The 25386-nt window shown below is 45.5% G+C and overlaps 1 protein-coding gene and 1 pseudogene across 8 annotated transcripts in view; one reads left to right on the top strand and one right to left on the bottom strand.

Moving 5' to 3' along the window:
* Positions 1-25386, bottom strand: part of Tbc1d14 (TBC1 domain family, member 14) — a 99519-nt gene that overhangs the window by 59014 nt on the left and 15119 nt on the right. For 7 of the 8 annotated variants that reach the window (XM_063273358.1, XM_039092194.2, XM_006251133.5 and 4 more), the window contains one exon: positions 23907-24648. In XM_063273358.1, coding sequence (XP_063129428.1) covers positions 23907-24648 — 742 coding nt within the window. Of the gene's footprint in view, positions 1-23906; positions 24649-25386 lie in introns of those variants that run through there. The other variant, XM_008770325.4, reaches the window with a different exon arrangement.
* Positions 8168-8966, top strand: Selenok-ps3 (selenoprotein K, pseudogene 3; annotated as a pseudogene).

The following is a 25386-nucleotide window of genomic DNA, read 5'->3' as shown; positions in this document are numbered from 1 at the left end:
CATCACTGCCTCACTGCATCTCACACACACACATACTGCATCACTGCCTCTCTGCAGCTCTATACATACACAGTATCACTCCCTCACTGCATCTCTCTATATACATACATACACACGTACACACACACACAGCATCATTCCCTCACAGCATCTCTATACACACACACACACACACACACACACAGCATCACTCCCTCATTGCATCTCTCTCTCTCTCTCTCTCTCTCTCTCTCTCTCTCTGTCACACACACACACACACACACACACACACACACACACACACACACAGAGTATCACTCCCTCAATATGTCTCTCCCTCTTAAAAAACTGCCGGGGCTGGGGATTTAGCTCAGTGGTAGAGCGCTTACCTAGGAAGCGCAAGGCCCTGGGTTCGTTCCCCAGCTCCGAAAAAAAGAATCAAAAAAAAAAAAAAAAAAAAAAAAAAAAAAAAAAAGAATCAAAAAAAAAAAAAAAAAAACTGCCTAACTCACAGGCAATCAAGTCCCAATGAAGCATTTGAGTTTTCCGCAGCCCTGCCACAAACCCTTGTTAGTATAAATGAGTCCATGATGCTCTGTAGAAGTGGCCTTAAACAAGGGAGAAGTTAAAGGCAAAATGAAATTACTCAGAGACACCCCACTGGCACCACAGACCAAAGTCTTTTGAAAGAGGAACTGAACAAGCTTGCTCAGCTGCTGACTTATAAGCTTTGCCTCAAATCACTCACTCAGGCTAATCCTTTGCCCTGCATCTGCATCATGGGCAATGTGAGCAGCCTGCAGAGGAGGCTCGATGAAGAGCACCTCAGGAACTTTTTCCTGAGCCTTTCATGCTGTACTTCCTGGAGGTTGAGCTCCTGCCCAAATCTAAAAACACTAGTGGCAGGATGAAGGCCCCAGCCTTCATACCACAGTCTAGAAAGGGATGGCAGGGACCAAGGGCAAGGCATTCAGTGGGGCAGATACAAGAAAGTCAAGAACATTTGAGCGTTAGCCAGAGGCCCTGTACCCTAGCTCTAACCTTTCTCTTTTCCATCATCCACACAGGGGAAGAGAGGGAGGACAAGACAGAGGTCATGACACCTAGTAAGCTATCAATCAGTTCTCTCACTTCTCTCACTGTCCATCCCCAGCCAGTGTGTGTGTGTTGTTTTGTTTTTGTTTTATTTATGTGTAGGTAAGACACATCTATTAACCTCTATTTCCACCTCCTAGAACCACTAATATCAGGATGTTTAAGAGATAATAACCTATCCAGATCCAGCTACAAATACAAAGCAGTTAATGCTGTGCTGGGAAGGCAGCTACCAGGGTGCCTGCAGGTCCAGCTTAAAATACAGGCCCCGTGGAGGCCACCTATGGCAGTTATCTGGACAGCAGCACATCTCAACAGATGTGTAGCAGACACTATGCTCAGCTGCTGGTGAGACAGAGCATAAGAAGCAGTATCTGCCCCCAGGGACCTCACAATATGGGAAACCCACAGGACCAGCCCACTCTGTTCAGATTCCCCATTAGCTCTGAGCCTCCACCCCTTGACTTTCCGAGATCAGACTTAAACCACAGGTTCTTCTCTCCCAGGAATGCACCAAGCACTCGCTGCTCCACCAGCAGCCTGGATTCCTCCAAGATGGCCAAGGAGGCAGTATCCAAAGACAACAGGGGCCAGAAGCCTTGCACAAGAACAAGAAAAAGGATCACAGCTTCAATAGGATAGAAATGCCCATCATGGTATCAGAAGGAAACCTGAGTCACATGCAAGTTTCACCTTCGTCTGTCTAAACACTTCCTGACTGAAATAGCTGTCCAGACAGATACTGACCTTCTCTGTGTGCTCCTCTAGCATGGACCTGCTGCCCCACAGAAGTAAACACCACCTGTGGCTTCTGGTTAAGATTAATGGTAATATTCCACGGTGTTAGGTAAACTAAGACCACCCACCTGGCAGTCAGGCCTCCCCAAGTCAAGTGAGGAAATAAATAGCATTGGACATGACCCACAAGTCTGAGTTTTCTTTCAGTGCGTGCGATAAATGGCTGACTCTTATCAGAGGAGTGGTTTGCAGCACAGGGACCCATTCTCCTGTTCTGTTCCACTTCTATGACAGAGGAAAGGGGGATGATAAATAGCTTGCTCAACTGTCCACCTCATTCATGCAGATACCCTCATTCTTCTATCTCCTGCTTGCAGAATCACACGGGTAAGGGATGGTCTTCCCGGTAAGAACCCAGCCACACTAACTCAAGCAGTTCAGGCACCTATCTACTTCAAGACAATGGTACAGTGAGAACAAGCTCTGTTTTCTTTTAGAGTGCTCTTCAATGTCAATTACTGGTTGAATATTGTTTGTTTTAGAAATCTCTCTCACACACAGAAAAAGAGAAACATACACACAGACACAGACAGACACAGATACAGACACACACACACACACACACACACCCCTACCTACCTACCTACCTACCTGGGTTTCTGGCTTCTCTTGAATATCCTATGTGAGCACAGTGGCAGCCCAGGGAGCCAGAGCCATGGCAGCCTGAAGCATATGTTGGCCTGTAGCACCCAGCCCTGCCCCCACATTTATCACATAGCTAACAGCAGCATTTCCATCATCTGGTTTTAGGGAGGGCCTGACCCAGAGTTTTAGGGACTCTCTAAGCTTTGATAGCTTAGACAGGAGATTCTCTAAGAAAAAAATTAATTATGAACACAAAATTAGGGATAAATGAGAGCTTCTGGAGACTAAGAATCATTAGCATTGCCCTACATTTAGTCCCAGCCCTGTGGCTTGTGAAGCCTGGAGCATGTCAGCAGCCGGGGAGACTCTAGCAAGGACTTAGAGCCAAAGTCCATACCCTGTTGTTAAATGCCTCTGGCCTTGGATTGTTACACTTGTCCTCATTAACTTTTTGGATAGACTGAAAACAAAAGATGGCTTCAAAAGCAATATGAAAAGCTCACTGACAACAAGATGGCAGTCACAGAGAACACAGGGACTATGTCAATCTAGTACTTCACCAGGGTGTAAAGCTCCCAAGGCTGCCTCTGCCAGTCACTGCTTCATCTCTAGTGCCCAAAGCAGGTCCTGGGTACATTACAACACACTTTCCAAGGCACTGAGGACACACAGTTCAGGCTCCATTAACCAAGGCACTGGAGTATGCCTGTAATTCCAGCACTCAGAAGGTGGAAACGGAGGGACCAGAAGTCTAAGTCATGTTTGACCACATGATAAGTTCGGAGCCAGCCTGGGCTACATAAGACTGTCTTAAAAACAAAAAAATGTAAAAATCTTGACCAAGGGATTTTTATAAGGGTTACAGAAGGATTGCTACTGGACACTACTATAGAGGAAACCAGGCTCTAGAGCACTCCAGGAGACATCCAGCCACATGGAACTAGGAGCAGTTGGAGGAGGAGGTTGGCTGAGTGGGTGGATAGCAGCCCCTGGCCTGGTGGAGCAGGTTCAACCAGCCAGGCACTCCTGTGGGATTTCTAAAGCTGCTGAGGTGTCAAGGAAGTGAAGCTGTGGAAAGGCCTCCACCCTCGGGGTTCTGCACATGTGAGGGGCATGCAGCTTGTTACTGGATCCCGCCATCATTCCTTATCCCTTCCCTCCTAGGGCTCAGGACATCAGAATCCAAAGCTGAACTGCAGCACTCATCTCCAGGAGAGCTGCTGGCCCATTTCCAGTCACCGCTGCCTGTTGCAGGTCACCCTCTGACAGCCTGGAGCTGACCAGGCACTTGTCACACATTTTACATTCCCTTCCCAGCATTCAGCCACCAAATAAACATGAAGAGGCCAAGAAGAACCTAGGGAAAAAGGACATGGCTGATCCTCTCCAGTCCATCATAGTGTACTTCTACCCTCAAAGTCTGGCGTGTATGTGCATCCAGTTAGTCGTCTCTAGTCTAGCTTTGAGAAAGCAAGGAAACAAAGCTAGCCCACTTCAACAGTTACAGGGCTCTACACAGACACATTTTCCTCAGCAATCCCACACTTACACAGAAACCAAGTCAGGACACTAGTAGAGTTCTAGGCATGTCTGCACTAACACGCCCCAAAGAGCTATATCCCCAATATCCTCCCTAAACACAAGTGAGTATGTCCATTTTAAACAGAGCTACCCAAGGAAACATCCCTACTGGATCAAGGGCATCAAGTTATCTCACACCAAATCCTCCACCACAATGAGAAAGACCCTGCCCTGGCTGTCCCCAGTTACACAGCTAGAGAGGCATAACAGCCACTCACCTGTCCATGAGCAGAAGCAAAGAGGAAACAGCCATGATTCTACTGTGACCACACAGTTCTCAGGGACCAGCCACAGACACTCTGAATCTCCTGGGGCCTCATACCTGGCAAACACAGTGTCAGAGCCACACCAATGTCCTCCTTCTACCTGTTCTGAAGGGTGAAGACTTGCAGGATGGAGTAGATCAGCTGGAAGGGCAGGGGTGGGGCACCTCACATGTCACAGGAAGGGTGGGAGCAGAGAGGCAGGCAAAGCAGAGCAGCAAAGCCTGAGTGCTTAGGTTCCCAGGCCAGGACACGGTTCTAGCACAAGTCAAATAAGAAGGGACAGGCAACTTTCTGATCATAGGCTCACTGTCACTTCACACTCAGACGTACTACAGCACTGTGCAAACTGCCACCCAAGCAATTCCTGTGACCACACTGTGCTGGACGGAGAAGGACGGTAAGTGTTAGGTAAGCAAGTGGCTCAAGTCCGGTGTCCTGTCCAAACGCACCTTTTAAAACCAACACTGGAGAAATTCCCTCTCATTCACAACTGCAGGTATTGGTTTTTTGTTTGTTTGTTTAGGTATTTTTTTCTCCATCTTTATTAAATTGGGTATTTCTTATTTATATTTCAATTGTTATTTCCTTTCCCAGTTTCCAGGCCAACATCCCCCGCAGGTACTGTTTTAAAAAACAAAACACGAAGACGGTGCTGCACACCTTTAATTCCAGCATTTCAAAGGCAGAGGCAGGCGGATCTCTGTGAGTTTAAGGTCAGCCTGGTCTTTGGAGTGAGTTCTAGAATAGCCAAGGCTACAACAAAGAAACGCTGTCTCAAAAACAAAACAAAACAAAACAGAAGCTGGAAATGACTCAGTGGTATTTAGCACTTCCTGCTCTTCTACAGGACTTGACTTTGGTTCCTCAACTCCGGCTTCAAGAAATCTGTCATCTTCTCACCTCCATGGGTGAAGGAGTTCAAGGTCCTCCTTGGCAGCATATAAGTCTAACAGCCTGGGCTACTGAGACTCTGCCTTAAAAAAACACAACACCCTACATGTGATGACTCATAAACTCAACACTCCAGAAGCTGAGGCAGGAGGGCCAAGCGTGTGAGACAATCCTGAACTACACCAAGATACCCAGTGAGACCCTGGTTCAAAAACAAAAAAGATCTAACGACCTCAAGTTCAACAAGTACCTAAACTCTAAACCCACCAGCACTTACTACAGGCTGGTTCTTCCGGGGGCTGCCATCAACTTAAATGCCAACTGTCAGTCCCGTAAGAGCCCTTCCACAGGCAGTTGTCAGTTCTTCTCTCAGCACTTCAGAGAGATTCTCTGTCTGTAGCTACACCAGAAACATCTGTTGAACAGCCAGTGACCTTATCTGGGACAAGGAGGTAGTGACTCCAAGGAAAGCAATGTCACTTGATACATGTAGAAAAAATGTGGGGAAGTGAGGTTATATAGTATAGGATAATAAAAATGTTGACTCCAGGGCTGGAGAGATGGCTCAGAGGTTAAGAGATCTCTTCCAGAGATCCTGAGTTCAATTCCCAGCAACCACATGGTGGCTCACAATCATCTGTAATGAGATCTGATGTCCCCTTCTGGTGTGTCTGAAAACAGCTACAATGTACTAACATTAAATAAATAAATAAATCTTTAAAAAAAATTCTAAAAAAAAAATGTTGACCCCATAATTTTAAAACTAAGACACATACAAAAATACAAGGTTCAGATGGCCTCACGGGCAATCTTCCAAACATGGAAAGTAGAAATACAGACACTTAAAAGAACAAGCCTTTCCCAGTCCTCCTTTCCAAGGCTCATCCCAAGAAATTTATTAGGTCACTCAACAAACCCATTCACTGGCATCATTTACTAAGAAAAGCACCTCAGTGACAATCCCTGCCTGGGCTACAAGAAGCCCAGGGCTCGCTCTGTAGTGATGGAGAAGGGGGCAGGGTATAAGTGGAGTATCAACAAATATTAAAAGTCCCTACATTGCACTGGAGTATTTTACTGTGGAATTCAGAGGCAGTCAGACTTTGGGGGCATATATAGGTCAGTAAGTTTTAATATATCCATAGCTTCAACTGCCAAAAAAGATCTTTTTATTACATTTTCATTTATTTTGTGTGTAGAGGAAGTGTGTGTACCACAGCATCCCTGTGGACATCAGACCTACAGAAGTCAGTTCTCTCATCACATTAGAGGTCTCTGGGACTGAACTCATTATGTGTAGCAACCACCCATCAGCTGAGCCACCCAATCAGCCCCAGAGAAAATCAGAGGAACTATCTGAGAACACAGAATAGGAAATCATTAAAAGAAAAAAAAAATGGCGCGCGCGCGCGCGCACACACACACACACACACACACACACACACACACACACACACAATAGAATAAGCTAAAGGAGAAAACACAGCCATCAATGGATGGAGAAAAGCCATTCAATAAAGTGCAAGACAGGCATGACTTTTTTAAGATTTTAAAACTAGGAATAGGGGCTGGAGAGATGGCTCAGGGGTTAAGAGCACTGACTGCTTAGGGTCCTGCATTCGAATCCCAGCAACCACATGGTGGCTCACAGCCATCTGTAGTGAGATCTGATGCCCTTTTCTGGTGTGCCTGAAGACAGCTACAGTGTACTTATATATAATCAATAAATAAATCTCTTTTAAAAACCTAGGAATAAAAAGGAATGTCCCAGTTTAAGTAAAGATAGCCAATAGAAAGCCATCCATCTGATCAGAGCTACAGCAATGCTGACCACACTCTCAGGGATCAGGACCCTGGCAAGGACTTTGTTAGCAGCACCTCAATGCACTGCACTGGAGAGGAAGTGAGGAAGCAACAAGATAATAAAAACAAGATGAGAGGTAACAAACAGAAAAGGAGTCATGCACAGACAGTTGTGACAGTCTAAGAGAAAATCCAAAAGAGTTTACAGATAAGCTATTAGAGTAACTGAATTTAGCAAGACCACAGGACTCAAATTGTATACATAAAAATTAACACTACTCAGAGTCACAACTATATATTATATTATAAAACTATCAAAAAAAAATAGTATCTTAGAATTTTTGACCCTTCATTCATTCATTCATTCATCCACGTGAGAGCACGTGGCACGGTGCACATGTGGAGGTCAGAGAACAACCTGTGGAACTCCAGTATCTTCTTCCACCATGTGGTCCTGGGGATGACCTTGGCTTGGCAGCAGCAGATGCTTTCATCTCCTGATGCATCTGACCAGCCCATTTTTTAAAAAATAAATTTAATGATACATAAAGCCTTTACATTAAAAAAACATAACAAACAAAAACCCAAACTAACACACTAAATGGAGAAACTAACACACTCAAGGTAAGAAGTCTTCGTTGATCTATGTCAATAAAATTCCCAACAAAACGCTGGGGAATTTTTTCAAAAGGAAACTGCAGAACTATAAAAACTGCTATGGGAATGCAAAGGGGCAAAGCTGCCAAGGCAATGTCACAGAAGAGCAAGCAGGAGAGCACAGAGCCACTGAAAAATACCACGCTGCTAGTGAAGGAGAAAGAAAGGGCGGGAGACACTCGTGGGATCCCTCAAAGATTCAGGGGGAAGAAAATCTGCATACTGCATGGAAGGGCTCCTTCAGACAATCACAGATCTATTGGCAATGGCAAACAACAAAGCCACCAGAAGACAGCGACAGTCCTACACGGGCACAAGAAATCGCACCTCATAAAAGGAAGACAGGTAAGGTAGAATTGGTTACAGCCTAAAATACCTTTGTTCATAAACAAAAACAAAACAAACCAAACATTAGGAAAGTTAAAATAAGATATGAGTGTGGGAGTGTATATCTCCACTTCCAGTCACTTGGGAAGAACACTTGAATCCAGGAATTTAAGACCAATCTGGCAGAGGCTAAGTATGGCAACATCAGGGTATCCGGTCTTCTCTGTCACTAGGAAGTGGGCAACCGGAGGGAAGATGGTTTACATCTCGAATGGTCAAGTGTTGGACAGCCAGAATCATTCCCCATGGAGATTGTCTTTCATAACAGATTTCTTCTGGGGAATAGCAAAATTTGTGGTTTTTTCCCCCCAAACTCTGCTTCAGCAAGATGTGAAGAAAAGAAAAGGCTGTGGGAGCCCCTCTGATTCCAGATGTGATGATGGAAGAGGACCACCAGGAAACCCGCCATGAAGAATGGGTCAGATCAGTCACCTCCGTGGCCCCAGCTCTCCACTGATGGCCGGTGGAGGAAGGTAAATGTCTGCTCTGAGAAGCAGACAACTAGACATACACACGTATAGAAGGAAACCATCAAGAGGTGAAGAGCGGCTCATGTCAGAGAAGATGGTCTATGTCCAAACAAGAATTGCTCTGTCCAGGGGTTGGGGATTTAGCTCAGGGGTAGAGCGCTTGCCTAGCAAGCACAAGGCTCTGGGTTCGGTCCCCAGCTCCGAAAAAAAGGAAAAAAAAAAAAAAAAGAATTGCTCTGTCCTCACAGATAAATGAGGACCTCTCTCCGCAGGATCTGGCCTGACTGATGTGCAGTTCTATAAATGTACATGTGTGTCTCCTTGTCTTTTCTGTAAAGTTTACTAAAGTATTAATATAGATTTAAGAAGTAAACATTTTTAGGTTCTTCATCTTTATATATGATTATACCCAATCTTTGATCTGGAAGAAATAAAACCATGTATTTAGTTCTGGGGGTGGGGGACCAATCTGGGCAACATGATAAGTAGTGTGTGTGTGTGTGTGTGTGTGTGTGTGTGTGTGTGTGTGTGTGTATTAAAGTGAGCCACGGCAAAGGACAAGTTATCTGTGGCACATGAATCTGACAAGGGATGCTTATCCTGAATATACAAATCAATTTTTATGGGTATGTAGCCCAGAGATGGAACACGTGCTTAGCATGTATAAGGTCTAAGTTCCTCCCAGCCTTCTGGGAAAAACAGTAATAAACAACAAATAAAAACCACCACAAGGGGTTGGGGATTTAGCTCAGTGGTAGAGCGCTTACCTAGGAAGCGCAAGGCCCTGGGTTCGGTCCCCAGCTCCGAAAAAAAGAACCAAAAAAAAAAAAAAAAAAACCACCACAAAAGAAATTCCAAGTGTCAAATACAATATAAAAAGATGCAGCCTATTATTAGAATAAAAATGTAAATTAAAACTGGCACAGCCCTATCCTGTCACCAGGATGAACAATAAAAACAACATTGGCAATACCCATATCCAGAGAGGCTACGGACCAAACAGACTCCCAGATGAGCCAATGAAGTGTGAAATGCTATAGCTATACTTGGGAAGGGGCCTGGCGTAGACAAAGCAGCCTCTGGGATTCTGCCTAGGTATGTGTGCCTCAAAGCACAGGCACCAAAGTATTATGATCAACATCACCCCTCATTGCTGAAACTCAGCAAAGTACCATCCACAGGAGCACACACACACTGTGAGCAAAGGATTCCAAACCCAGGGGTGCACACTGGGTTACTCCATTTATCTCAACAGTGGTCACCCTCTTCAGGACAGATATTGTGAGGGAAGTGGTCTCAAAGAGGCTTCTGCGGGTTGCTAATCCAGTGGCATTGGTATGAATGTGCTTACTCAATGCCTAAGACCTGTGTGCTTTGCTGTACACTTCACTCCAGCAAAGTGAATTCAGCTCTACCACCGTCCTCTGTGGCTCAGCTGGAAATCCCTCCCCACACAGCCCCTGCATGCTCCCAAACCACTTCCACCAGACATTTACACAAAGAGCTGGCAGCACGGGTTCTAGTTTGTCTGTCTGTCTGTCTGTCTGTCTTTCTTTCTTCCCTTCCTTCCCTTTTCTCTTTCTCTCTCTCCTTCCCTTTTAAAGGAAATATCTTTTTGTTTGTTTTCAATTGCATGTGGAGATCAAAGGAACACTATGTGGATCATGGTAATCAGGCTTGGTAGAAGGCAAAAGCCTTAACCTGCTGAAACACCTTTCAGGCTCAGGATTCTTGTTTCTACCTCCTACTACATGGGTGAGACTTTCTACTTGGTCTGTGTATCCCAAGGCCTGGCAGGAAACCTCCTGGGTAACTCATTAATCTAATCCCGAAATGGCTCCTCTGCAAGTCTCCAGAGTCCACAAGAGCCGTATTTTCTTTATCCACAACTCCCAAGCCTTCCAAACACTCCTTAACACGTAAATACAGGGAGGAGAAAGGAAGCAGGGACTCCATTCTAATATCAACTTAGATTTTTTTATAAAGAATAAAAGAAAGCAACGCAAAAGGAGCTAGAGAAATGGATCAACCATTAGGAACACTCGTGCTCTCCCTAAGGGCCCAGGTTCAGTTTCCAGCATCCACATAAGGCAGCTCACAACCTTCTGTAACTCCATTCCAGGGGATCAAATGCCTCTGGCCTGTGGCCTCCACAAGAACTTAAACTCAGGTACACATATATTCACATACAGACATGTACACCTATACATAATTAAAAATTATCAAACTAAATCTAAAAAAGGAAACAGCATGAAAGTGGCTACATAAATATAAAATGTACATTACTAAAAATTCGTAATCTAGTCCTAATCTCCAACTGAATACTAAGAAAAAGAGAGGGGAAATCAGTCAATAGTCACGAGTCTGTCCACATAGTAGTCATAAGTAATCTTGGAATTGCAACAATCTCAGGGGAGCCATGAGAAGACTATGCTCCCTTAGCACTAGAGAAAAGAAAAGTCTGACTAAAGGTGGAAAGTGTATTCCTGGGATATGGACTCCAACAGAATGTGACTCAAATCCCAGCTGCCTAGCTTGCCTGACTCTGGGCAGAAATGAGCCCCACCACCTTCATTTATGTTACAGTGAGGTCACCATTCAGTTCCCAGGACTGTATTTGTCAATGTGCTTATTAACAGACAACAGTTGACTGATTACATAAGGCCAAGCATCTCATCTCATTTAACATGAAACATAATGATGAGTTATTTTTTTCATTCAACATATGCATATTGGATCAAGTATGTACAAACTATGCCAAATACTGGAAGTGATTATTGACAACCACAAGTCTAGGTCTCTTCTCCAAGAGGCTTTGCACTGGAAGGCACTTTATTTATATCATAATGGATGACATTCCCCAGAGAGGAGACAATGTGGAAGCCACCTGCCTGTCGCATCCAGAAGAGGGAAGAGCTCTCTAAGCACAGCCTATACTTGAGAGCTGGACTTGCTTGCACTACATTCCAGATTGCCCTAGGAGAGCTTACAAGTTCTGGTGCATGTGTCTCACCCTAATCCAGTTAAGACTAACCTCTAAGAGTGAAACTTGGTTGTTCTTTCTCATTAAGTGGTGTTTTCATAATTATTATTATTTTTCAGTGCTAAGGACTAAATCTAGGGTCTCCACAAGCCGGAGACACATGTTTGGTCACTGAGTATCTCCTGCTGAACATTTTGTTAATGTGTCTCTGACACTTTTATTGAGCTAAGAACTTTGCTCTTTAACCAATAAACACTTCCTACTTCTTTAATTGATGTTTTACTCTATGTATTTAAGATAACTGTGTTTATGGAAACTGCTGGAAAGAAGTTATCTTTAGACTTTGCTTTAAATCTGTGCCCCATTTCTATTCACTAAAGCAAAATTGATCAACAAGCCCTGTACTGCAGTACATGTACTGTCTAGTGTCTTCGAATTCTTCTAGCCCATTGATCCAAGTCGGAAGTAATTCCTAACCCAATGGGCTTCTAAAACACAATGTGCCATTGCTGTACCCCAACAAATCTGGGTCCCTTTCCCCATAAGCCAGCAGATCCCCTGTTTTCTCTCATACAGCAAACACCAAGCCATAGAGTATCACTTACACTGGCTCCAGAAACACGAGTCTATTGGTATGGGTGAACAGAACCAAGCCACTATATGCTGTTGATGTTAAAACACTGAGGAACCTCAGATGGGAGGAGCTGAGATCAGGAATGACTAAGACTCAGGCCCAGTCCTGGGAGAGCTCACAGAGAAAGCAAGGCCATATGGCAATACTAGACTATAGGAGACCTGCAGAAGACAGGACAAGGTGATAATAACAGACTACAGGGTGCCTGTAGGAGATAGGGCAGAATGACAGAGTGACAGTTCCAGTCTATAGTGCCCTGTAGGAGGCAGGAAGTACTGTGCTGTGGTAGCAGCTGCCTCTGGGCTAGAGAAGCTTCAGAGAAGGGTGTCTGTTGTGCTATCTCTTAAGAATGCTGCAACTGAGGCTGGAGAGATGGCTTAGTGGTTAAGACCACTGACTGCTCTTCCAGAGGTCCTGAGTTCAAATCCCAGCAACCACATGGTGGCTCACAACCGTCTGTAATGGGATCTGATGCCATCTTCTGGTGTGTCTGAAGACAGCCACAGAAATCTTAAAAAAAAAAAAAAAAAAAAGAATGCTGCAATTGGGTAGAAACAAGGAGTAGAAGGGAGGGAGCACCTCAGGCAGAAGCACAAAGTCTGAAGCACAGCACTGAAGCCACAGTCTATAAGGAAAAGAGAAGGCTAAAGAAAGAAGTCCTTTCCACCATATCATACTAATCAGAAGGCAAAGAAATGGCAAATTCCAATAGCCACTGCTACGTGTACATTATTCATAAGACAGAGTCTGGGTGTTCACTATTTGGAAGCTTTCCCCAAGAGCTCCTGGCACATAGCACTGTGCCCTCAGCAGAGAGGGGTGGGGAGGGCAGTCAGAGGTGACACTGATCAAGGACAATGTTCATGAAGTAGCAATTCTGGGGAACCAATCCCCTATTTCATTATCTAAAATGTGGACCGGAGCAGGCTGTAGTATACACAGCGGAAACGAAACCCATTTCCTTATTGATAGGAAAGTAAATGACTCATAGGGAGGAAGACCACAAAGATACTATACTATACATTACTATACATGATCACCGTACCTTAGTATACTAATAAATATATGAACAACTTTTAATTATGTAAGAAACTGTTTTCTCTATGTTAAAATGTAGGACACCAAACCATAGAAAGAGTCAGTGAGTCTCTGTTGCTGACACTGTTCTTTGATTTTTACAGTGCTGAACACAGAGCCCAGACCCCACATATGCTAAGCATGTGCTTTACTCTGAGGCAGGACAAGCAGCACTAAGTCTATTTCATTTTAACATTTAAAACTCATAAAAAATCTGTAAGGAAATAAAAAGTATAGCAGGTATGAAAGTATAATGACGCCCAAAGCCTTGCTGCAAATTTTTAAACAAGGGGAGCTTGTTTAAATAGTATTTAGGGGTTAGAGATGGCTCAGTGGTCAAGAGCAATCAATGTCAACATGCCCCTGGCCCTGTGCATGGTTCTTTGCAGGTTTTTCTCAGCTTCATTATTTTACCCCCTTTATTGTAATGTGCTGGTTAAACAGTCACTCTGGGTTGCATTTCTATCAAAGGGACAAATTTAAAAATAAAGTCACAGGCTGTCCTCTAAACTAGGCTGGCAACAGAACTCCCCCCCACAATGGAAATGTACCCATCTGAGCTACTCATTACAGTAGTGGCTGACTCCCACGTGGCTATTGAGTGCCTGACTGTGGGTAGTAAGGCTGAGGATCTCAATTTCCCACTTTAGGTTATTTTAATTGGCTTTAATTAATGACTAACACACTGGGCAGCACAAGTCCAGACTGCAAAGCAGACTCCTGATAGCCAAAAGGAGTGAATGTGCTAACTGAGCGCCAACTGCCATGAGAGCCCAGAACCAGGAGCTGGTAAGCTGCTTAGCAAGGCTCTGACGCAGGGCCTGAGCAACTGAAAGAGGGATAGGAAATAAATAAGGGAAGCCCCACCCACCAGCCTTCGAAACACTGTCTCCGCAATGATATCCTTGGAGAGACCTCCCTTACCCAAACTCCAATCTTTACTTGAATGCTACCTGTCCAGCAAGCCCCAGCACCCTATCTAAACACAATCTTTCAGCTTTCTCATCCCCATCCTCCCTGACACTGCCCCCCCCCCATTGCACCTATGGTCTGGCAGCATGGGCATCACCACTCTGCAGATGCTCTCAGACTACACAGGCAGAATGAGATCTTAGGTGTGGTCAAGCAGGTCCTGCCTACTACAGAGCTGGGTCCTCAGGTGAACATTCTCTCTGGAAATGTATGATGGCAAACACTGAGTTCCTCTCTACTGCAAGCACCGAATGAACAGAAAGATGGTTTCTCGGTGTAGTAGAGGGGACCCGGTCAGTCAACAGTGCCACGCCATAGCAACAATACACAAGTGAGGACTTGCAAAATACCATGGGGGGAGCCCTCTGATCCCAGAGGCTTTCTTGTTAAAGTATGCATGCAGTAAGAAGTAGAAGGAACCCATTGCAGGAGGGGTCTCCAGACCTGCAGAAAGACAGGGGCCATAAGCTGAGATGTGATTCAGGAAAGCTCTTAGTCATGAGTGACTCTGAAACCAGCTGGGCCAAATCTCTACCTAACACACAAGAAAACCATGTCTACAAAGCAACTTCTCCATATATCACAAGAAGGGATGGCATGGTCGGACAGCTTCTGCTACTAAAGAAGAATCTGTCATCAGCCACCTGGAGCGCTTCAGTATGTCTCTTCAGCCCTTACTCCAGGCAAGTCCACAGAAGCTCAAGAAAGCAGACATCCTAGTCATTCAGCCAAGGCATCCATCCCTCTTGCAGGTCCCATGCTGTCTGTCTGTGAAGGGTTCCAACCAGCAGAGATAATCTGCTGAGTGTTGCCACAGGGAATACCCAAGGAACTAAACACAGAGCCTGCCAATACAGCTGAAGCACTAGCATAGAGCAGCTTGGGACGACATGCACTCCCCCAGCATCCTCCATGGGCTGGTCTATTGAAGATAGGAACTACTTGGGACATACAGATGATCTCCACGGCTGGACAGAACATGCTCTCTGGGTTAAGCATGTGCTGCACACAGGACTCTGGGATGTGGCCTCTCAAGAGAAGCAAAGAAACAGTGTCACTAAGTCCTCTGCAGGCTGGTCTTAGGGAGGAGTTGCTGTATAGATTCTTACCCAGCAGGGAATGTGAAGGGAACATCAAATATAGACAACCAGCTGTAAGGGTGGGGTCCCTGGAGAGAAATGAGGAAGTAGCACGTCATACCCACATGGTGATGGCCCATGTTCCTCGGAGCATTTCCTCTTAGCATTCACTTCCCCTCTTGCCATAGTAACCTGGACCTCTCTAGAGGACAGTGCTTGGTCATGCCCACCAGAGTGCAGAGCACATGGAACAACCATGGCCCGTATACTTCCTAAGTACTTTAGTCACTAGTGGGCCCTTGACAAGGGGCATCTGCATGGCCTACATTCAGGGCTATTCAGAGTCCTGGCCTTCCACTAGACAGGAGCCATGCACCAACCTCTACCCCAAACCAACCTCGGCCTGAAAGATAGGTGCTACTCATAAATGGAACCTTCTTAAACCATGGGAAGGTCTCTTTTATCAAGGCCAAGTGTGCCTATCAGAACAAGGAACTTGAGTTGACATCCTGCCTTCCTCATCCTCAACATTTAAGGGTGAGTATATATAACAAGGGCACTTTGCCTCTTTTCCTCAACCTTCTCTGCTAGCATCTCCAAACACAACTTAAACCACCAGTCGAATGGAATAGGTTCAGAGAGGAAAACCTCACAGTCGCCACGGAGCTCCTTCTGACCTCCTCCCTTCCGAGTACCATCACCTGCAAGAGGCCCGTGCTGCCTAGCACAAAATCAAAACTTACCTCTGTGACCATACCTACATGTATCCCCAATTCCTACTTCTTTCTTACTTCATTGTAATAAAAAAAAAAAATGACAACACTGGTTTGTATATGCTTGGCCTAGAGACTGGCACTATTAGAAGTATGGCCTTGTTGGAGGAAGTGTGTCACAGTAGAGGTGGGCTTGAAGACCTTTCCTCCGAGCTGCCTGAGTCTGTTCCTGGCTTCCTTCAGATGAAGATGTAGAACTCTCAGCTCTGCCTGCACCATGCCTGCCTGGATGTTGCCATGCTCCTCCTGCCTTGATGATACTGGACTGAAGCTCTGAAACGGTAAGCCAGCCTCAATTAAATGTTGTCCTTTATAAGAGTTGCCTTGGTCATGGTGTCTGTTCATAGCAGTAAAACCCTAAGTCACTGCCCCACCCAAGTGCCTTTGTTTCAAGGGAAACAAAGCTGGGGCTGAGAAGTTAATAGGCATACTGACTAGCTGGCTTCCAGTCACTCAGCAGTACCCAGCTGTTTCCTTCCCTGCCCAAATGCATACTTGTCAGGATGACCTCAGCCCCACCCCTTTCCTCAAACACAATACTCCACCCTTGTGGCTAAGGCCTGAATATTTGTGTTCTCCGCCCCCAAATTTACATGCTGAAATTCTAATCCCCAGGTTGACAGTACTGAGTGACAGACAGATTTAGGAAGAATCCCAGACAAAGGCATCATGGCTGACTGGTATCCACATACAAGAGGCCCCAAAGAGTTGCCCCTTTAGCACGTGAGGATACAGCAAAAAGATGACTACTGGGGTGGAGACATGGCTCAGTGTTAAGAGCGCTTGCTGTTCTTACAGAGGACCCAAGCTTGGTTCCCAGAACCCACATCAGGCAGTTCACAACTATAACTCCAGTAACTCCTGTAACTCCAGTTCCAAGGGATCCAACACCTTTCTCTGGCATTCATGCTCCCAACCCCCATAAATATTAAAATATTTTTTAAAAGATGGCTGTCTGGGATGATTAATCTTGACTGCCAACTTGATAGGATTTAGGATCACCATAGAAATAAATCCCCAGTAGATCTATAAGGGCATTTCCAGAAAATGGAAAGAAGGAAAAATGGAATTAATGGAAGAAGGAAGAGCCGCTCTGAATGTGAGTAGCACTGTCCCATGGGCTCACCTGTCTCTGCTGCCTGATGTCGGATGCCATATGACCACCTGCCACACGCTCCTGTCACCATTACTTCCCTGCCACGATGGACTGTATGAATAAGCGTGAGGCACAATAAACCCTTCCTTCCTTCCTCCCTTCCTTCCTTCCTTTCTTCTGTTGCTTTTTGCCACAGCAACAAGAAAAATAAGTAAGACACTATCCATCAAAACAACCTTGCTGTGTCCATGGATACAAATCTACTGACACCTCTATTCTGAACCTCCCAGTCTCCAGGATTCACTGTCCAGACATCCACTCAATGGTATTTTGTTGTACCATTTGTTATCTTACACCAGAGCATTTTCAGCTGAGGACCCTACATCCTACTTGACCAAAAACAAAACAAAACCACCAGAGTGATACAAGAAGGGATGAGAGCAAACACTGGTGAGGGGACAGAACAAAGGGAATTCTCATCACTGCTGCTGGGAATATAAAAAGTGAAGCCACTGTAGAACAGGCAGTTTCTCTGCCACTGAACAGGCTTATACAGTATAGCAACTGCGTACCTTGGGATGTACCCAAAGATTTGAAAACCCCCCACCCACATGGCTCTTTACAACAGCAGCTGTTCAGATATGCCAAAACTCGGAAGCAACTGCGATGCCCTTGATGAGCAAATAGATAAACTATGCCAAATCCATACAGAGGAATATCACTCAGGTTTTAAACATGAGTTATGCCCTCTACAACAACGGGATCAAAGAACAGATAGACTCACAGAGACTGAGCACCTGCCCAGGTCTATTCCAGATGGAGTCATAAGAACTGAAAGAAAGGGACACATGTCCCCATCCCTAACCCAGAAACTATCTCCAGTTGACAACCACTTGCAAATGAAAATTTAGTTTCCTCCCAGGCAGGCAGGCAGGCAGGCAGGCAGGCAGTTTGGGGAACAAACTCCTCTTAAGGGCAGGCTGTGTGCCCAATACTAGATGTCAGCAGGCGACAAACAGCCTCACAGGAGTTCCTTGTCCAGGTCAGATTTCTATTTACTTTTACTTTATTTAAATACATTTTACCTCTCCTTTTACCCTACAGGTCCTCTGCATATATGTGATGACACCCAGTTTAGAATTCCCATGGGATTCCCGAGTGTATGACTAAGTGGCCTCTACATCTGGAACTGTTTCATGGCCCTTTTCACAGGCCCTTTTCCTTCTTTTTGTTTTGCCCTATTCCAATCTATTAGCTTTTCTCTTAAGTTAGATTATGTCTTGTTTCTTGTCCTCGTCCCACAGCAGAAAGATTTAACACAGTGACCTGGGCAGCGCCTGCCCATCTTGGAATGTCCTTCTCTTCTGCCTAGCTCTTGGAGCTTAACCGCTGATAACATGAGATGGCTCTCTCATTCTCACAGACCCCCAAGCAGGTACACCTCGGCTTATCTCACGGACAAGCACACAGACACAAAGTCTGAGTGCCTGCCTAACCCAAGACCACAGGCCAGCACACCACGGCACAGCTAAGTCAAGAAACCATCACCCAGCCTTCCTTGCCAGGCTTCTCAGCCATGCACAAGCATGTGCCCACACCAGCAGCAGCTCCAATTCACAGCACGTGTTCTGGTGCGCATCAAAAACTAAGACAGGACAATAGCAAACAGATTTTGTAAGAAAGTCATAATTATAAATCAAATGTTATCTCTCATTTCCCTAGTGCTAATTCTAAAATCATCGTAACATTAGAAAGTAAGTCAACAACATAAAACTGAATCAATATTACTGTGCTGGCTACACACCTCCCATTTTGCCCAACACCTAAGTGTGAACTTTTCCTCTCTTGAAGATCATAAACCTAAAGGTCAGAGACCCCAGCCCTGCATCATCTTTGAATCCCCTGGCAAGTTAATCAACCTCTGCATAGTTTTCACACATAGAAGCAAAATTACCAGCATGTTCCTGAATCAGTTAAGTTCCCAGTGCAAGATACAAAAACATTCTAAGTGTTTAAAGCAGAAATGGATTTAACACAAGGAATAAGATGGTCTCAAGGTCATAGGAAGAAGCAGATTCTGATGATTCCCTGACTCCTAGAGTAGGTCACTGAGCAACACGGAACTGATTTACCTGAGGTGCAGATGTGGCTGGACTCGTTCAAGTCAGCAAGAAATCAGTATCACTGCCTTTGGGAGGGAGCACAGGGCTTTCCTGCACGGCAACTGCCCTCGGCATCCAGGAAGCTGAAAACAGACACTGTCAACACTGCAGGAAAGCCTCCAACCTCTCCAACCTCAGTAGGCACCAGAGAGCAGCAAAGAGAAAAAAATGGCTTGCATCTTATTTCTGCCTCAAACCTCCCACAGTGGGAGGAACTGGATGACCCTAATCCATGTCCAAAACTCTAGCAGCAAGAGGCTAGGAATAGACTTCTGCTCTGCAGCTAATAAAGTCCAGAAAAGCAGCTACAAGGAGAGCAGCCCAAAGGATAAACAGGCAGCCTGGTCCCACCTCATGCTACCTCTCCATTACCATGCAGCCTGAAAAAGGAAGCCACACAAATCAAAGAGCAGCACCAGGCACACAAAAGTGCACCCTCATCCTGGTAAATGAATTCACCTCCTCTTTATAAGCTGCCTCCAGTCCACAGATTTCCTATTTATCATACCCTATGATCACCAGTCAATGGGTCAAATCCCAAAAGCCCAGCTCTGTACAGGAACTAAGACTGTGGTTAGACACATTCATATCATATCAAAGTATCTATCTGAAGATTCACTTTTAAACTGGTGGTGGCAAATATCTTTACCCGGAGGACAATTTTTAAAAATAACACTGAAATCTCATATGAAACCTCAACAAAAGGAGAAAAGCAAGCCAAAAGCAGCATATGTATGGAGCTCACTCTGCCTTGTGAGTTAACTTCTATTTCCTCACTGAACACTTGCATTATTAGCTCTTCGCTTGCGTGCTTTTTGTATTTGTTTTGCAGTGCCAGGGATGGAAACCAGGGCCTCACACACACCAGACAAATGCTCTAACCCTGAGTTATGGCTCTGTCCCTCTCGTCTTAGCTCTTCACTAGAGGAGCAATTAGTCCCAGGTCACCCAAGTACACGGTAGAGGCTGCAAAGGTTAAATGGCTTTCTCAGGGTCACATAGCGCAAAATGACAGAGCTTCTGAGGCTCCCAGCCCTATTCTCAAACCACCATGGTCCTTGCACTGTCTTTGAATTACAAGTAAAAGTCAGGCTAGCCAGACAAAGACTGTGCCCCGAAAGGGTTCTCTGCCAGGTCAGGAAGCAGACTAGAAAAATCCATCATTCTAGACCTTTAAGCACAGCCAGGCACATCCCCAAAGGCTGTGTCTGCCCCCATAATTATTAGCAGGAAAAGCTAATTATTACTTCCTAGACCATGTGGATTAGCAGATTAAACCTTGGGCTTCATGGAAACAACCCCATAGCCTGAGGGAAGTGGCCACACCACAAGCATTGCTACTGAATTCCTCAGCCACTGGACTGTCACCCTGGACTCAGAGGATCCCCTAACACTGCTCTCTTCCATGTAAGATGAGGAATTCTGCTCAAATTACACTAGTAAATGAGCTTCGAGGAAGCTATTTGGGAGCAAAGTTGTCATCTGTTAGTAAGCCCAGCGCATCAGAAAGGCTTCATCCATTGCCATCCCAGAACATGTGGCAATGTCCAGAGACACTTTGGTCTTCACAGTTGCAGGATGGTGCCAGTATCTAGTGGGCAGAGGTCAGGAATGTTGCAATACACTGGACAGCTGCCCACAGAAGTACAATCTCAAACATTAACAATTCGTGGTACAGAAATTCTGCATTAAGTTACTAGGCAATGGGTTCAACTGAAGAAATGTACAGTATGGGGTCAAAAGCTCACAAAAGCATTAAAAAATAAAATATGCTCTGGTCAAACCAGAGAAAGCTACTACTTAAATAATCCCAGGAAGCCAGGTGCCTTAGCTATTTGATCTTCCTGGAGCCATTTTTCCCCATTAAAGCTATACAAGGTCACACAGCTATTAAGAGAGCTGACAATAAACCTATGTCACCTGAGCCCTGACCCAGTGTTCCCAACTGCAGGGCCCACCCTCCCAGGATATCCACCATGTCTAGGAGAGCAGGAACCAGTGCAGAGCTCAGGGTAATGTGATGCACGGGTGTATGTTACAAAAATAAAGGTAAAACAAACGGCAGTGACACCCCCAGTTTCCATGGGGCAACACGAGACTCCATGCATTGCTGTCTCACTTGGACTCCTTTGTTTTTATATCCCCTGCTTCAGCGCTTCAGTGTGGCTCCTTGTAACAGGTCAGAGCTGCCAACCAAGAATACAGAAGCAGGAACCAAGAAATAAGAGGGTCTAGAAACTGCAAAATGCAAAGTATTTTCTCCAAAGGGGAAAAAGTTTCAACAGGCAACTCACTTCTACCCAGTTCCCCATAAGACAAAGGTAGCAATACATCAGGGAGTAGCCATGATCACCCAAACTGCTGATATGTAAAGTCATCTGTGCTGATCTTATGTCAACTTGACACAAGCTAAAGTTACCTGAGAAGAGGGAACCTCGATCAAAAAAATGCCTCCATAATATCCAGCTATAATTGTTAACTAATTATTAACTGGTAATAATGGGGAGAGGGCCCAGCCTATTATGGTTGGTGCTATCCCTGGGCTGGTGGTTCTGAGAAAGAAAGCAGGCTGAGCAAGCCACCATAAGCAGCATCCCTGAATGGTCTCTGTATCAGATCCTACTCTGTTTGAGTTCCTGTCCTGACTTCCTTCAATGATGAACAGTGCATGGAAATATAAGTCAAATAAACCCTTTCCTTCCCAAGTTGCTTTTGATCCTGGTATTTATCACAGTAACAGTAACCCTAATGAAGACCTCATCCATGTGTCAGGTTATCTATATTAAGCCTTAAACATATTAATCCACCTAATTCCACAGTCACACAGGAGCTCTTCACTCCAATTCTGGGGAAAATAAGCAGAGACAGCAAACACTGTGATGATGGGGACAACGAGGTAAGTGAAGCAAAGCCAATGACACATCAGGCTCCCACGGCCCTCCTCAGTACTGCTAGGGACTCAGTAACCTCAGTGAAGGTAAGTGATTCTCAAGGTCACATAGCTAGGATGTGACTGACCTGTAAACCAAGCTGTCCCCACTGCACTACTTCCCAGGCACCCCTACTTCCAAAAAGTCTCCAGGTTTGCTAAGGGTCCCTGTCTCCTAGGTGACTATGAAAACCTGTGTATTGGCAAGCTCCTCCCCTGAGATTGACCTGAGGAGTCACTCATAAGGCCCTCTGGTAACTCCTCAACATGGAAAAACTGCAAACACTCATCCAAATAACAGGACCCAGCCAGCTACACAAGAGGAGACCCCCCAGCACTGCTGGATGGGAGGCCTCAGAAGCACACACAAGGGCTTCAGACACTGAATAAGTTCTCCAGCAGGCACATCAAGAACAAAGGTGTCCGGAGAAGACGGCAAGCCATGTGAAGACCATCTTACTGAGGACTGGCCTTAGACTGACTGGGAATACTCCACATTTGCTTGATGAAGCAACTGGGGAACCCTAAGTAACTACATGTCTCTGGTTAGCTCTAGACAGCATATCACACCAAGTATTGCAAAGTCCAACACTGACTTGCTAGAAGCATGTGCCTTATGTTCCTACTTGCCAAGTTCATAGCCCAGAAGCCTCCAAAGAACAAATGTGGGGCAGATTACAATTCTAAATAGATAATCCATAAACCCACACCCTCTGTAAAGGACCTCAGCTTCTGTGACTGGTGGAGGCACAGCAACCCCAGATTATAAACTCTCCCTCCATCGTGACCTAAGATCATGTCCATCACCCTGTGACTCCCATATGACCTGCCTAGAACAGAGCCTTAGACACTCTTGCTGAACAAAAGCATAAAAACAAATCAGAGGAAGAAATAGAAGCAATACTCCCCAGAGTGCTCTAGGGACACACAGGAAGCCCAGAAGGCTTGTTGGGGACCTGGGTGACAAGGCATCACATAGTACATGGTAGGATCAACACATTAAGAACTGTGTGGCTGCAGGGCAGCCAAGGCACATGCCCTCAATAGCATGGCCAGGACCAGAATACAAGAAAAAGGCCCTCCAGACAGGTACTGGCAGCATGACTAAAGCATTTGGAGATGGCAGCCCCAATGTCTGCCACTAAGAGCAGGATTAGAGGGGCTGGGGATTTAGCTCAGTGGTAGAGCGCTTACCTAGGAAGCGCAAGGCCCTGGGTTCAGTCCCCAGCTCCGAAAAAAAGAACCAAAAAAAAAAAAAAAAAAAAAAAGAGCAGGATTAGAAACAGAGTTGCTGATGCCAATCTCACCAGCACCCTTTTGCCTGCCCTAAGAAACCATTAGTTTCTTAGTGAATTAGTGTAACTCGTGAATGACAAAGTAAGGGCACTAAGGGCCTGTGGGTGACCCCACCCTCAAAAGGCAGGAGGCCAACAAGCAACAAAGACTATTCACGTGAGCCAAGGACACAGAAGGGGAGAGGGCAGTGAGAAGCCAAACCGTTGAGTCAGCAGCCAACCTGGCCACAACACACTACTCCACAGTACCGAGGTGCCAGGAAAAGGCACAGTTGTCTGTAGGACACAGCTCTTACTAACAACGCACAGGAGACATACAATTAAGACAAGGAGGCACAAGGCAACAGGTCTGCATCTGTTGCCCTGTCTCTGCTCCAAATAGCAAAGGCGTTACCTTGTGAAGAAGTGGCTGAATGGTTGCAATAGCCTCAATTTCCTCCCCTCCTCAGTCTCAGCAACACAATCCTGCTGGTGTAAGTCACTGGTTTCCTTGATGGAGCTCAGGGTGACATCAGTAAACTGGGGGTCATCATCGTTCTCCAGCGTCACAATGGCACTGGAATTGCTCGTGACCATGAGGTCCAAGATGTCCTCATTGCTAACCGACAATGTGGTTGACAGTTCTGTGCCAAGACTAGACACACTGCAGACAGAGACATCGTCACTTCGGCTCAAGGCTTTGGAGGTGGGGCTGTAGAGTTTCACTGAGTCATAGCCTGTCCTGGGAAAGGTGGAAGACTTCCGCACAGCTTGCTCCCGTTCGCTGCCAGTGGGAGCTGAGGGTGTACAGGATGGCAAGGGGCACGCACTCTGGAAGGCCCGCTCCGGGATGATCTCTGACTCAGACTGCTTTCTCTTCACATGGACCACACTGCAGGGAACAGGCTCTGGGTTGCCAATCTCCAGGGTAGGAATGCCCGAGTCCACTGACTGAAGGCTGTGTCGATCTTCCAAAGCACCAAGTTTTAGTGTAGGTCCATAGTCAGGCACTGAAAGGGATCTGGGCACTGCCTTGATACTAAGGTGTTGCAATTCCTGAAGGGAGTCTCCTGGCCGACCATCTAGAATGCCCATCAATGCTACACCATTCATAGAGGTGGAAAGGTTTCCATCAGTCATCTTGGTCCAAGAAGAAACTAGAGAAATACAGACATGGGAATTAAAAATGTGTATATAGATCCAAAGATGCCATTCCTCAGATATCTCTGAACACAGAGCTCCAGAGGCTGGATGATCCTGCTTAAAAGGGTGCCTTTGAAAGAGAAAGTTGGATGTGGTGGCACTCACTAGTAAAACCAGCACTGGGAGACAGGCAAGACTGAATTTGAGACCAGCCCTCGTGATATTCAATGTCAAAAAGAAGTTAAAAAAAAAAAAGTCCTATACACTCAAGTTCTAATCGAGGCTCTGAGCAAAAACTTGAACACACTCTCATGACATGAAATAGCAGGACAATAGCCCACACAGAGGATCATCTAGAGAAAACAGTTTCACCATGAGCTCCCGCACTCCAGTCACATCTCCTGCATCCAGGCCAGCAATGGAGGTAAAATGTCTGTGCCAGGCAGGAAAGACATTTTCTTGTAGAAATAGGCTACATTCTAGATCTTGTATGCCCATATGTTGAAGGCTTGGTCCCAAGGCCGTCGTGCAACTGGAGGTGGTGCCTTTAGGAGGTTGGATAAAGCTAGATTATCTTGTTTCCTGAGTGCTATGAGCCAATCAGGACTCTTCTGTCACCTGCTCCTATCATGGCATTCTATGATAGGAGCCAAAGCAACAAGGCCAAAACACCATGGATTGAAGAACTCTCTGAAACAATGAGCTGAAATACTCCTTTCATTCTTACAAGTTGCTTGTCTCAGGCCTTCTGT

Source organism: Rattus norvegicus, chromosome 14 (assembly GCF_036323735.1).
Source record: "Rattus norvegicus strain BN/NHsdMcwi chromosome 14, GRCr8, whole genome shotgun sequence".
NCBI lineage: Eukaryota > Metazoa > Chordata > Mammalia > Rodentia > Muridae > Rattus > Rattus norvegicus.
The sequence above is the reverse complement of the archived record's forward strand: the minus strand, read 5'-3'. Positions and strand labels throughout refer to the sequence as shown.